The 14,612-nt window shown below is 43.5% G+C and overlaps 1 protein-coding gene and 1 long non-coding RNA gene across 15 annotated transcripts in view; one reads left to right on the forward strand and one right to left on the reverse strand.

The window, feature by feature from the left end:
- LOC140121649 (uncharacterized) overlaps positions 1-14,612 on the forward strand; it is a 152,395-nt gene that overhangs the window by 62,899 nt on the left and 74,884 nt on the right. The gene's annotated exons all lie outside the window — the stretch shown is intronic.
- The window catches only part of EYA4 (EYA transcriptional coactivator and phosphatase 4), a 195,123-nt gene continuing 182,541 nt past the window's right edge, over positions 2,031-14,612 (reverse strand). For 8 of the 14 annotated variants that reach the window (XM_072141501.1, XM_072141500.1, XM_072141505.1 and 5 more), the window contains 2 exons: positions 9,002-9,102; positions 2,035-3,001 (listed from right to left, as the gene is read on the reverse strand). In XM_072141501.1, the coding sequence (XP_071997602.1) occupies positions 2,921-3,001; positions 9,002-9,102 (182 nt within the window). In that variant the 3' untranslated portion in view covers positions 2,035-2,920. Of the gene's footprint in view, positions 3,002-9,001; positions 9,103-9,134; positions 9,236-14,612 lie in introns of all 14 variants that reach the window. The other 6 variants (XM_072141504.1, XM_072141499.1, XM_072141507.1 and 3 more) reach the window with 3 other exon arrangements.

Below are 14,612 nucleotides of genomic sequence, written 5' to 3' on the forward strand. Positions count from 1 at the left end.
GGGGGGTTGGCCTCGGCCCAATTGCATATGCAAAGATACACATGTGATTGTTAACCAGGCTCAGGTGTCTTGCAGGCTCAGGTGTCTTGCCCAGGGCCTTTGGCTTGGGGGGGCCCACACCCGCCCATACCCCGGGCCCTATATGAAGATCTGCCATCAGTCTGAAAAAAAAAATCTATGCTCACCTTCCGGCTTCTTCTATCCGGCCCCGCGGCTCCCTTTTGCTCTTTCAGCCCAGGCGCATCACTATGATGAGGCGGTGTCGTGGTCAGGTGACGTCCCAGTTTATGTACCGCGTGGGCCCTTCAACCTATGGCACCACGCTGCTGCGACACCGCCACGTCATAGTAATGCGACCGGGTCGGAAAAGTAGGAGATGGAACTGTGGGATTTTTTCTTTCAAGAGGGCCCTGCTGTTGACAATACATTAAAAGGGGGCACCTGGAGTGGACATTTTATTAAAGGGGGCTATCTAGGATGGACATTTTATTAAAAGAGGCCTTCTATGGTGGCCATTTAGTTAAAGGTGGCCATCAGGGGTGGACATTTTGTTAAAGGGGGCATCTGGAGGTGGACATTTCAGTAAAGAAGGGCATCTGCTGTGGACATTTCATTCAAGGGGGCATCTGCTGCTGACATTGCATTAAAGGAGGGCATCTCAGGTGGACGTTTCATTAAAAGGTAACATCTGGCAGACATTTCATTAAAGGATCATCTGTTGTGGACATTTGATGAAAGGGGGGGGATTCTCCTGTGGACTTTTTAGTAAAGAGTGGCATCTGCAGTGGAAATTTCATAAAAGGGGGGCTCTGCTGTGGACATTTCAGTATAGCAGGGCTTCTGTGGTGGAAATTTCATTAAAGGGGGGCTCTACTGTAGATGTTTCTGTAAAGGAAGGGGGTTCCTGTGGACTTTTCAGTAATGAGGTGCGGCCGCTGTTGGACATTTTAGCGGAGTAGCGGATGCATTTCCTAACCTGTGGCTTATACTCAAATCAACTTTTTTCCAGTTTTTTTTTTGTGGTAAAATTAGAAGCATTATCTCATACGTGAGTATTCACACTATGAGGGGCAGTTCAGCTGCAGAGCACAGAGACCGGGGCAGCCAGGGGTAGCATCCACATCTCCTACACTCCCTGGGGGAACTTGTCCGGACGGTAGTCGAAGTGAAGGGTTTCATGCAGTTTCATTCAGGGAATGTGATCGGCTTTCCTAATTAGATGGGTTATAAGAACATGATTGAAGGTGATTATTTAACTTTATGAACAGTATAAGATTAATGATATAGAGGATGTAGAGTATATAGAGTAGTAATTAAGTCCTAACATCTTGGCACAAATTGGTTTGTACGCTGGGGAAGGGGGGGCCCTAGTTGTGTGAACAGCCCAAGGCCCATGGGACACTTAAAGGAAACCTACCACTTGAAGTGGCAGGTATAAGGGGGAACTACCGAGCACCAGCTCAGGATGAGCTGGTACCGGAGCTTAGTTTTGTTAGTGTTTTAAACCGCAGTACCGCTGCTTCGGCGCAGGGAGGTACGCGCTCGGCGCACCATGCGCGCGACCATGCCCGCGGCTACATAGGAAGTGAAGGAGAGCCGCGGGCACGGTCGCGCACATGGTGCGCCGAGCGCGTACCTCCCTGCACCGAAGCAGCTTCGGCCATAAAGTTTAAAAAGTGTTTTAAACCGCGATACTGCGGTTTAAAACACTAACAAAACTAAGCTCCGGCACCAGCTCACCCTGAGCTGGTGCTCGGTAGTTCCCCCTTATACCTGCCACTTCAAGTGCTAGGTTTCCTTTAATCCGCCACTAGTGATCGGGTCAAGGCACGTCCCCCCTGCACTAGTGTTCCGATATGAACACATCGCTAGCGGAATGTGTGACCGCGGCTTTATAGCCCAGCATCTACTCCCTAAAGTCCAACCACAGCTTGCAGTTTTGTTTCAAAGGGAAAATATAAAGTAACATGAGAGTAAAGTTTATTGACAATATTGGTTGAGTGTTTTGCAGTGGAGGTCTAGCCTCTGAAATGGTTGAATATCATATATAGAAATAAGACTGAGCAAACATAATATTAGTATTTTTTATTTATTCCTGCAACAAATACCAGCTGCTGTCAGCAGCTTTTTGCCTGTTCATAGATCAATTTGGTCATGAATGAAGAAATCATCCCAAATGAAGATTTCATATAACTACCTTTCTCTTAACCAAAATTACATTGTAACACGCAAACACTGTCTTGTCTTTAAGGCACAACACATCATTATCCACATTCTCATTGCCAAACCTATAAAAGAGACAGCTTGTTAATCTTTTTAGATCTCACCGCTTACTTCCCAACCACCCTCCCTCCCCCACAAAAAAAAGAAACATAAAAACGTTACATCCACTTTCAAAATCAGCTGCTAATAAAATCACAGTAAATTATTATTTTTTTTGTTGTCAATAATTTACACAAAATTACAGGTCTAGACATGATTGTCATCATATAGTTGGAGTGCATTCTATATTCAGATTTTCCGGGTTAGGTAGGTTTATGTCTGATTCACACCTCAGTGCTGAGAATGAGATCCCATTATTGAGGAATGTTGAACACCACCTTTTTCGGTCGGAAAACATGTGCCTAGATTCATCAAGAGTTCTGCACATCTGTTCTTCACCACGGTCTTCCATTGACCGATGCTTTCAACTGTCCAAGGTTACTAAGTGTCAATCTGCAGCACTCAGCATCTTCATTTTCCTTCATCTGGCAGACTGAATTCTTTGTCATCAATTGTCATTGTTGATTATCCTTTGTTTAAGACAGTCAATGTGTGTAAAAAGCCTGAGGCATTAAATCACACATAAAAATTCAGTGTGTACTTAAAATATATATATATTTATGTACATATTAAAAAAGGCCGTCCAAGATGCAAATAGTTACAAATATTCTAGTTCCAGTGCTTGATGAAGAGCCAAAAGATCTGAATGACTTGATATTCTCCAAAAAGGCATGTTATTCTGCAGGAAAAGAGAGAAGAACTTAGAATTAATGATAAATAGTTCAAACCAGCATCAGAGGCACTATTACAGATTCCATAAAAAATCATGAGCCAAACATGGATGTCTTGATGGACACGAAGTCCAAAGGACGGGGTATAGTCTTTGGGCCCTGCAGAGACCAATGAGCACTTCCTTCACTGATGGATGCGCTTATTGATGCAGAAGCTTGATTGGTAGTGAGTACATCTGAAAAGTACTTACCACTTCCGAGTCCTCTCCTGCTGCTCTTCTCTTTGTCCTTATGCTGGTAGTATGTGCTGGCTTCATGATACAGAGAAGAGTGGTGCCCGGCGCAGGAGAGGATCCAGGAGGATTGAGTACTTATTAAAAGGGTTCTGTACTTTCAGGTCCTCTCCTGCTCCTTGTGCCATACTCTGGGTCATGAGCCTGATGCCATAGAATAAAACCAATGTCAGGACACAGAGAAGGGCAGTGCACACATTAGAAAATAAAGTATGGCACTGAGAAGTGGAGAAGAGGAGCATGGAGAGGTGAGTATTTATTTATTTTTTTTTATCTGCTCTGGGGGTCTCCATATTAGTACTCTTGACCATAGGGAATGCAGTATTAGTACTTTCAGATATGGGGGGTCACCACTATTAGTAGTCTTAATTCTAGACATCTCCAGTATTACTAATCTGCCCTGGGGATCCATTATTATCAGTCAGCTCTTGGGGTCTCCACTATTTTTAGTCAGCTCTCGGGGTCTCAAGAATTTGTCATCTTTAGGTTATCCATTTTTATTATTTTCTGCTCTGGGGGTCTCCATTTTTATTATTGTTTGCTCTAAAGCCTCCATTATTATTACTGTCTGTTCTGGGCCCCCCATTATTATTGTCTCATCTGGAGGGTCTCCATGATTATCTGATTTGGGGTGATCTCCATTATTAACTGCTGTGGTGGTCTCCATTATCGTTCTCTGCTCTGAAGGGTCTCCACTATTATCTTTGGTGTGACTTTTTAAGTTGTATTGTGGTTGTTGGCAGATCTAGAGTAGTGCTTACCAGTGTAGCTCCTTGAAGTTGAGTGGCATAACAATCTGGCCCTCGATCCATATAAATTGTGCACCCCTGTTCTAATTTAGTTAAAGTAACCCCATAATTATTGTACAGCATGTGCAAAGTGCCTGCATCCACATACAAACACTGAATGCAACACCCAGGGAATACAAACCACAGTCTCAGGATCTGGGCTGCAAACAACATTACAAAAGATACAAATTCAATTATGCTAATTATGCTATTTATATATTACAGCTTGTCTACTTATACGGATTTGGAGGATTCTCTGGTGAGCCAGTCCGACACTGAGCTTATCAATGAATGATGTTAAAGGGATGGTCTGAGTGTTAAAAAAAATCTTGGAGCTGGGCTGGGGAGGGCTTTTTAAAAAATTAATGTGTACTCTCCTCATCTGGCGCTCCTGGTGTCCCATGCCGTGGTCTGTCAGAGCCATGTAGGTTTACAGGTGCACGGAAGCTCCACTCCAACTACTTCCAGACAGCCAGGGACGCCCACCCCTCAGCATGTCCCAGCGCCACCCGATACAACACTGGTACAGGGGACTGCTCCAATGGACCATGTCATGGGACAAAGGGAGCGACAGACGAGATGAGTACACATTTTTTTTGTAAAAATCCCAGCTCTGCTTAGGTAAGACTGCTTTCTTTATGATCATATACAGAAAATTGATTGAAAATAAATATATATATATTTAGAAGTCAGAGCGCTAATTTTACAATAGAGAAATCTAATCCCTTACAGCAGGGTCGGGCTATGTATGGCCCGCAGGCCACATCTGGCCCGCTAAGTATCTTGGATCAGCCCACATGTGCAGGTAGTCACTGTTCAGTATCTGCCCTGCTTTCATCCAGACTGCCGCTGGCACCCTGACGCAGTGCACGAGCCAGATGCAGGACAGGAGTTGACTGTGTTTGTGCCCTGGAAGAACAGACAATTATAAACTGCGACATGATGTCACTGCATCACCAGCCCCAAGACATCACCAGAGAGACAATATTAAAGTTTGTTTTTCTCCTTATATCCTGCACTGTTGTAAAAAGGGGTGGATTAAATGGAGGAAAAAGAGGGTATCAAAAAGGGGCATTGTAAATGGAGGAAAAAGAGGGGACAAAAAGAGAGGGCATTAAGAATGAATACAAGAAAGTGCATTAATTAAGAATGGGGAAAAACAGAGGCCATCTAAAACTAATTTCTCATGTGGTCCTGTGGGAAAATTAATTGCCCACTCCTGCCTTACAGAGAACTACCGTATATACTCGAGTATAAGCCGACCCGAGTTTAAGCCGAGACCCCTAATTTTACCACCAAAAACTGGGAAAACCTATTGACTCGAGTATAAGCCGAGGGTGTAGTATACAGCCAGCCCCAAGTGGTATACAGCCAGCCTGCCCCTCATGTATACAGCCAGCCAGCCTGCCCCTCATGTATACAGCCAGCCAGCCTGCCCCTCATGTATACAGCCAGCCAGCCTGCCCCTTATGTATACAGCCAGCCAGCCTGCCCCTCATGTATACAGCCAGCCAGCCTGCCCCTCAGGTATACAGCCAGCCAGCCTGCCCCTCATGTATACAGCCTGCCAGCCTGCCCCTCATGTATACAGCCAGCCAGCCTGCCCCTCATGTATACAGCCAGCCTGCCCCCCTGTATGTTGAGCACATTAAAAAAAATTAACTTAAAGGAAACCTACCACTTGAAGTGGCAGGTTTCCGATGGCAATACCGGGCACCAGCTCAGGGTGAGCTGGTGCCGGAGCTTATTTGAGTTAGTGTTTTAAACCGCGGTATCGCGGTTTAAAACACTTTTTAAACTTTATAGCCGGTGCAGGCAGGTACGCGCTCGGCGCTTACCGTGCGCGCGGCTACATAGGAAGTGAATGAGAGCCGCGCGCATGGTAAGCGCTGAGCGCGTACCTGCCTGCGCCGGCTATAAAGTTTAAAAAGTGTTTTAAACCGGGATACCGCGGTTTAAAACACTAACTAAAATAAGCTCCGGCACCAGCTCAGCCTGAGCTGGTGCCCGGTATTGCCATCGGAAACCTGCCACTTCAAGTGGTAGGTTTCCTTTAATTCCCACCTTCCGGCGATACTCGCCCCCGATCCTCGGCGGTGGCTCTCGATCCCCGGCAGCGGCTTCTTTCTTCTCTTGGCGGCAGAGTCGCATCCATGAGATCTCCCCACCGGCGCTCACCATAATGCGGCGGTGTCGACGGTGATGACGTCACACCGCCGCATCATAGTGAGCGCCGGCGGGAAGATTGCATGGACGCGACTCCGCCGGCAAAAGAAGAAAGAAGAGGGTCAGGGGTGAGTATCGCCGGAAGGTAAGAACTAAGTTTAATTATTTAATGTGCTGAACTTAGGGATCGGGAGCCGCCGGGTATCGGGAGCCACCGCCGGTGGATCCAGGCACCGAAGGGTGAGTATTAGATTATTTTTTTAATTGGGGAGGTTTTTCAGCACATTTTTTGTAGATTCTAGATTCTATCACAATGAAGATATTATTTAATGTGCAGGTAACATGTTACATGCCAGATGAACAGGTTAATACAAAATGTTTTGTGGGAGAGAAATTATTTGTAATTCATTAATTTAGATACAGGGGCATTCTAAGCACATCCTAAAGACAAAAAAGAGTCTCAGAGGAACATCAGGACCTGCTGAAACAAGGAGACAGTTGTGCTATCACAGCCTGGCACTGTCTCTATCACCCAGGATCAGAAAAGCTCAGTTATCGGGTGTCTTACCATTTAAATCTAACTGGGCCCATAAACATTCAACTAAGCTGAATTAGCTGTGTTTGATTTAACCTGCTAACAACCACTTTGGATTTGTTTTTCATCAACTTCACCATTCACCGCCTCTAAGGTCTTAAAGGGAAGCACCTGTCATGAAGAGTTAGGCCACAATCTACAACTATCCTGCTATGTAGAAGTATGTAGAAAAGAGTCACTGAACGCTATAAGGAGTCACATGGTGGTGAAGCTAGCTACGCTACGATTCCTTCTGTAAATATGGCCCTGACTGCTAACAGGTTATTTGAATATAGTCTTTTTCAGCATTCAAAGAATAAGAAGACAAGGCAGCACTCCTGGAAAAACTAGGGTGTTTATTCACCCATTGTGGAAGGTGCGACGTTTCAGCCCCTCAATGGAGCTATTTTCAAGCATATAAGTGAATGTAAACACCTAGTTTTTCCAGGAGTGCTGCCTTGTCTTCTCATTCTTTGATTGCTGTTTGCTCACCCAGAGTCTGGTCAGCGGAGGCTTGCACCCACATTGGGACTTTTAGTCCATTTTTTCACAGTGCTGCTCTACTCCTCACTTTTCCTGTCTTTTTCAGCATGATGCTCAATCTTATACATCAAGGTGAACCTAGCAATGTGCTGGATAACAGGTGGGGAAACCGATATCTTCATTTTCACGTGTAACAACGCTAACAATTTTGCTACTTTCTATTTACTTCTAGCTGCAATTGGAAACAATAATTATCTTAGTGACACTGGAGCATTGTGGGATAACATTCTCAGTTTAGGACATCCCTTGCTTGAAATATCTACTGTATGGGACAACATTTAATATTGTGTGGGCGAAGAGTTGTGAAGATCTTTCTAATATATTTTGCTTAGTTAGATTTTCCTATGGCTGCAAAACACAGCTGTATTGGCTATGTTTGCAGCCTGTGCGTCAACGGTATTTTCCTTGTGCAGAGGCGTAACTAGGTGAGGCAGGGCCCCATAGCAGACTTCTGAATGGGGCCCTCCTTCTACATTAAAAAAAAAAAAAAATATATATATATATATATATTTGTACACTCACACATGCAAATACACACATACATATAATATACACCATGCAGCATATACACTGCGGGTTTCATAGTGGCTGCTATGGCTGCTACCCCTGTCGTTACGCCCCTGCCCCCGTATCTCCACTGTTTGGCCACAAAAACAGCTTGTAAGTCACCTGTATGTCATCCATTTTTGCAGATCCACAAATAAATGGGAAGTTGTTACTTAGAATCCCATCGCATGTCAGACATATTTTTCCATCCCCATTTCCCATCTATGGCAGAGCAGAGCCAAAAACAAGGCCAATAGTAGGACATGCTCTGGGTTTTTTCTCAAGGGCACTAGGCTCTGACATGGGGCCGAGAAATCCTCAGTTGTATGTATGAGTTCTCTTTACAGAGACTATGCCAATTGGGGCCGCCTTTTAGGAGTGTGGAGACTTATAGCCACTAGGGAATTCTGGGAAATATGCACATACCTTTTACAGGATGGGATAAGAAAACACAATGGGGCAGATTTACCAAGTGTCTAAGAGTCAGAATATTTCCAGTTGCCCATGGCAACCAATCACAGCTCAGCTTTCATTTTACCAGTGCTCATGAATATTTTAAAGGGGAGCTGTGATTGGTTGCCATAGGCAACTGGAAATATTCTGACTTTCAGACACTTGATAAATCTGCCCAAATGCCTCTTTTTGCTCTTTTTTGCTCCCACACTGCACACATTGCACCAGATATACTAAGAGGCTGTGATCTGCCTGGTGTAGACTTGTGCCTACAGGAATCTGATTTACTTGGCATTAAGGGGGAAAAAGTTGTATCATGCTATTCTCTGCAAAATGGTACTCAGTTCAAAAACTAATTTTAAACATTGAAAAATCAATAAAGTACACAATATATGCTGTCATTTACTGTCAAACTACTGGGCATCATGGTGAAGCCAGAAGCTATAGCGATTGGAGTCTGCAGCATCTGAAGATGGAAATGCTATGAGACATATCACTAAATACTTATGAGGACCTTTTCTACACCAAACCACATGAATTTTATTAAGGCCTTGATGATTTAGTGAAAAAGTTGGCAACCCTTTAGATACTGTACAGAAAGAGACACTGAGACATATAAGCAAGCTACACACAAAGACATTTTACCTTTTTTGCTGCCTGTTCTTCTTCTACACCATCCCCAATAACAACATATACTACTTTTCTGCCAAACCTTTGAATAATGCGTTCAAAGCAACTTTCTTTCCCTGAAAGATAAATGAGAGCAAAATTGAGTTACCTGGTAAGCAGCATGCTCCTCATCCTGGGAGTCCCCCACCACAACATATGTTACATGAGAGCCAAATCTGGACATAATACGTTGAAAACAGTGTTCTTTGCCTGAAAAACAATGCATGGCTTATTTCCTGGTCTAACTGCTGTATGGTCATGTATGCAAAGCTTTGGGCATTTAAGATTACTCACTGGTGTATTGTGATTAGTAATAAGAAAATATGTTAGGAGAATTTACTGTTATGTTATACATTTTTTTTTTCCTGAAAATAAATAGGGATGTTACTTTACCCCTCAATAGTCCCAATAAAATCCATTACAAATTTAATTTACAGATTAAAAGTGTTGTAAGGTATGACAGAAAGACTAGACAGTCTTATGCTGTATCAGATCTATCAAAATGTCTGATGCTGGGTGATAAATCTGCAGCGGTTTAAGCCTCCTATTACAGTGATGGCGAACCTTTTAGAGGCCGAGTGCCCAAAATGCAACCCAAACCCTTCTGACTTGAAGTGAAGTGCCAACACAAAAATTTAACTAGAATAACAAGGTTTTAATTGAGAAAACGAGCCATAGAGAGACGCCCCCCCCCATATACGTAATATAGTATAAAATGCATACAGCTTGTCGCCATGTAGTATAAAATGCATACAGCTTGTCGCCATGTAGTATAAAATGCATACAGAATGCCGCCAAGTAGTATAAAATGCATACAGAATGCCGCCAAGTAGTATAAAATGCATACAGAATGCCGCCAAGTAGTATAAAATGCATACAGAATGCCGCCAAGTAGTATAAAATGCATACAGAATTCCGCCATGTAGTATAAAATGCATACAGAATTCCACCATGTAGTATAAAATGCATACAGAATGCCGCCAAGTAGTATAAAATGCATACAGAATGCCGCCAAGTAGTATAAAATGCATACAGAATGCCGCCAAGTAGTATAAAATGCATACAGAATACCGCCAAGTAGTATAAAATGCATATAGAATGCCGCCATGTAGTATAAAATGCATACAGCTTATCGCCATGTAGTATAAAATACATACAGAATATATATATATATATATATACACATATAAACACCTACATATACACATAACATACATATACACCCACATATGCACATCACATACATATACACCCACATATGCACATCACATACATATACACATTACATACATATACACATACATATACACATTACATACATATACACATACATACATATACACATTACATACATATACACATTACATATATATACATATTACATACATATACACAGATAAACTTACTTTATTTTCTTTTATTCTACAGGAAGGTTCTCCAGGAATGCATACAGGTTACGCTGTATGCATTCTCCACTCCCACCTGGAGCGGAGGAGAGGGGGGCCACGGAGCGGAGGAGAGGGGGGCCACGGAGCGGAGGAGAGGGGGGCTACGGAGCAGAGGAGAGGGGGGCTAAGGAGCGGAAGAGAGGGGGGCTAAGGAGCGGAGGAGAGGGGGGCTACGGAGCAGAGGAGAGGGGGCCACGGAGCGGAAGAGAGGGGGGCTAAGGAGCAGAGGAGAGGGGGGCTACGGAGCAGAGGAGAGGGGGGCTACGGAGCGGTAGAGAGGGGGGCTATGGAGCAGAGGAGAGGGGGGCTATGGAGCGGAGGAGAGGGAGCAAAGCAGTGCGGAGCGGACCGGACAATGTAGAGCGGACAGGGAGGGAGCAGAGCAGAGCGGAGCGGCCCGGGATAATTAATGCGCATGCGTGGTTTCTATGGGAGCGACTGAAACTTTCAGCGCTTCCCAAGTTACCGCGCATGCGAAAAAACTCTGTCTATGGTTCTGTCTATGGAGCGGCGTAGTTCCGCCGCTCGCATAGACCAAATTTTTACGGGCAGAGGCTTACTGGCGACGGTACGCGTGCCAACAGAAACGGCTTCGCGTGCCGTCTGTGGCACGCGTGCCATAGGTTCGCCATCGCTGTCCTATTAGTTGGTTTAGTTTATGCTAGAAAATAGCAGCTACATTATGTCACATTCTTTTTGGTGCATGACATTTCTCCACAAAGCCACATCCCTCTTGTTGAGCTAGTCATAAAAGTTAATAAAAGCTCTCTTGTAACAAATAATTGATAAGTTGAAAGTTATATAATTTTCCAATATACGATCTGTCAATTCTTCATGGATTTCAAGATCTCTTCTCAGGGGCGTAAGTAGGAGAGCTTGGGCCCCATAGTGGATTTCTGCATTGGGCCCCCCTTCCCCTCAAAACAATATATACATATTTGAACAGATTATTCATCACATACGTTTACTAACTCATATACACTCATAATATACTCATAAACACATAATTATACACTCATATATACACACATTTATATTATATACACACACATAAAGTTCTACATTCATACTCAGGTTTACATACTCACAAACATATACATACATGTATACACTTATATGCACATATTTATGTGCTATATATAAATGTATATAGATTTATACACTATATGCATATAGATTTATACACTAATACATACAGTATATACTAACTCATATACATTATACAGTATGAACACATCTATGTGTTTATACAAACATACTGTATAGTACATTCATATTATATACATACAAATAGTATATACTTATACATACAGTATACACTCACTGTATATACATATACATAACTCAAAGAAGATGCCAGCTCACCTCCCCATGAATGCCTCTTGTGTCAGATCCTGGCATGGGCCACCCTTCTGCTAGGGCATGTAGCAATCCAAAATATATTTACGGTCCAGCCGGGCTCTTGACAGCAAATGATTTTTATTTGGTTACATCATAACCTCTCCATGAAACATACTTGGTCGGTCAACGCGTTTCAAGCGGTGCAACTGCCCTTACTTATGACAAATATAGTGTTGAAACGCGTTGACCGACCAAGTATGTTTCATGGAGAGGTTATGATGTAACCAAATAAAAATCATTTGCTGTCAAGAGACGGCTGGACCGTAAATATATTTTGGATATACATATACATGCAGTATAAACACACCATATACACATACATAAAGCAAATAAACACTTACATACAGTATATACACCATAAACACACATATAGAGCATATACATACACACCACATACACTCACACAGCATATACACACATGCAGCTTACACCCCTGATATTTATATATATATATATATATATATATATATATATATATATATATATATATTTAGTCCCTGCTATATGTGTGTATGTGTGTATATATATATATATATACCTGCAATTTAATAGGGCCTCAGCTGCTATGCTGATCCCAGGTCCACCTAAATGTACCCACCCGTGCACCCAAACAACCGCCGGAACACAGCCAGCCTCCCTCCCTCCTGGCCGAAGGCGCATCCGAACTTCGCCCCGGCACAGGTGTCCAATGCCATGGACTTCTGATCACCAGCCGTCATCACAGCCGTAGCTGCCCGAACTCACGTCTGACTGAACAGTCTTCTGCCTGCCAGCACCATCCCCTGTCTGGACAAGCAGAATGCAAGTAACTTTTTACATGTCCGTATGCATGTAGCGGGGTCCCTGTTACTGCTGTGCTGTAGGCGTCAACAAAGAGAGATGGCCCAGTATAATGACATTTTGGTTCTGCCATCCTGGGCCCCTGAGCAGGGTGGGCCCTGTAGCGGCTGTGTTGTTACGCCACATTCTCTGCTCACTGTTTGTTTCATGTGGATAAAATGTTCATGTGATGTCATGCTGGTGCAGGCTTTTTAAACTCACATCTCTGATTTCTCTCTAAGGCTACATTCACAGTAACGTATGGGGGACGTATATACGGCCGATATACGTCCCCCATAGGCAGCAATGGGCGCACGGCACACTACGGGAGCGGTACGGTGCTGCACACGTGCGGCACCGTACCGTTCTGTACCCGGGAAAAAGATAGGACCTGTCTAGGTCTAGGTTGCTATGGAGAGGGGCGGGGGTGAGCTGCGCTCATCTCCTCCTCCTCTCCCCGTACACTGCCGTTGCCCGCTACGGTACGGTACGGGCGGGCAACGGCAGTGTGAATATAGCCTAATTCCAATGAGCCGTGTGACATCATATGAACCAGTATTTATCCACAGGAAATAAACAATAAAGTTTCCTGTTCAATGACAGCAAGCAGGGATCTGGAGAAACATGCACAATTGATACGGAAAGTATCATGGAAAATTGTATAACTTTTCATTACACAAACAATATCAACTATTTTCTGAAAGTCGACCCTTGATAAATGAAAGTGAAAGAAAAGGCCAGTACAATTATAGTAGATTGGCCATGCATCAATAATAACCATACAATATATAAGAAAAAAAGACATTTGATAAACGGCTCTCATTATAGTGTAAAAAAATCCAAGTGAATCATAAAATATGATAGTAGTAGAGGAGCTGAGTTAATGAGAGCTAAAATACAGTGGGTATGGAAAGTATTCAGACTTTTCAGACATGTGTTTCATTTCAACCAATTGGTATGATCAAAAAAAGTATTTTTTTTGCTCATTAATGTACACTCTGCACCCTATCTTCACAGAAAAAAACTGAAATGCAGATATTTTTTGTCAATTTATTAAACAACAAAAACTGAAATATCACATGGTGATAAGTATTCAGACTCTTTGCTTAGTATTGAGTAGAAGGACCTTTTGAGCTACTACAGCCATGAGTCTTCTTGGGAATGATGCAACAAGTTTTTCACACCTAGATGTGGGGATCCTCTGCCATTCTTTCTTGCATATCCTCTCCAGTTTCCTCAGGTTGGATGGTGATCGTTGGTGGAAGCCATTTTTAAGTCTCTCCAGAGATGTTCAATTGGGTATAGATCAGGGATCTGGCTTGGCCAGTCGAGAATGGTCACAGAGTTGTTCTGAAGCCACTACTTTGTTATTTTAGCTGTGTGCTTAGGCTCATTGGGGGTCATTTACTAAGGGCCCGATTCGCGTTTTCCTGACGTGTTACCCGAATATTTCCGATTTGCGACGATTGTACCTGAATTGCCCCGGGATTTTGGCGCACGCAATCGGAAATCGGAAATCGCAATCGGAAAAACTGCCGCATTTAAAAAAGGAAATTGTGTCACAGAGCTTGCACTCACCTTCATCCAGGATAGGATCTTGAACTTCAGTGCATTTCAGGGAACTTCAGCACAGCAGCGCCACCTGGTGGACGTCGGAGGAACTGCCTTGATGAATCCCGGCCGGACCCGAATCCACCGCAGAGAACGCGCCGCTGGATCGCGAACGGACCGGGTATGTAAATCTGCCCCATTGTCTTGTTGGAAGGTGAACCTTCATCCCAGACTGAGACTACTCTGGAAGAGGTTTTCATCCAGGATATCTCTTTACTTGGCTGCATCTTTCCTTTAATTGCAATCAGTCATCCTGTTCTTACAGCTGAAACACACCCCCATAGCCTCCACCATGTGTCACTGTTGGG

Source organism: Engystomops pustulosus, chromosome 3 (assembly GCF_040894005.1).
Source record: "Engystomops pustulosus chromosome 3, aEngPut4.maternal, whole genome shotgun sequence".
Taxonomy (NCBI): Eukaryota; Metazoa; Chordata; class Amphibia; order Anura; family Leptodactylidae; genus Engystomops; species Engystomops pustulosus.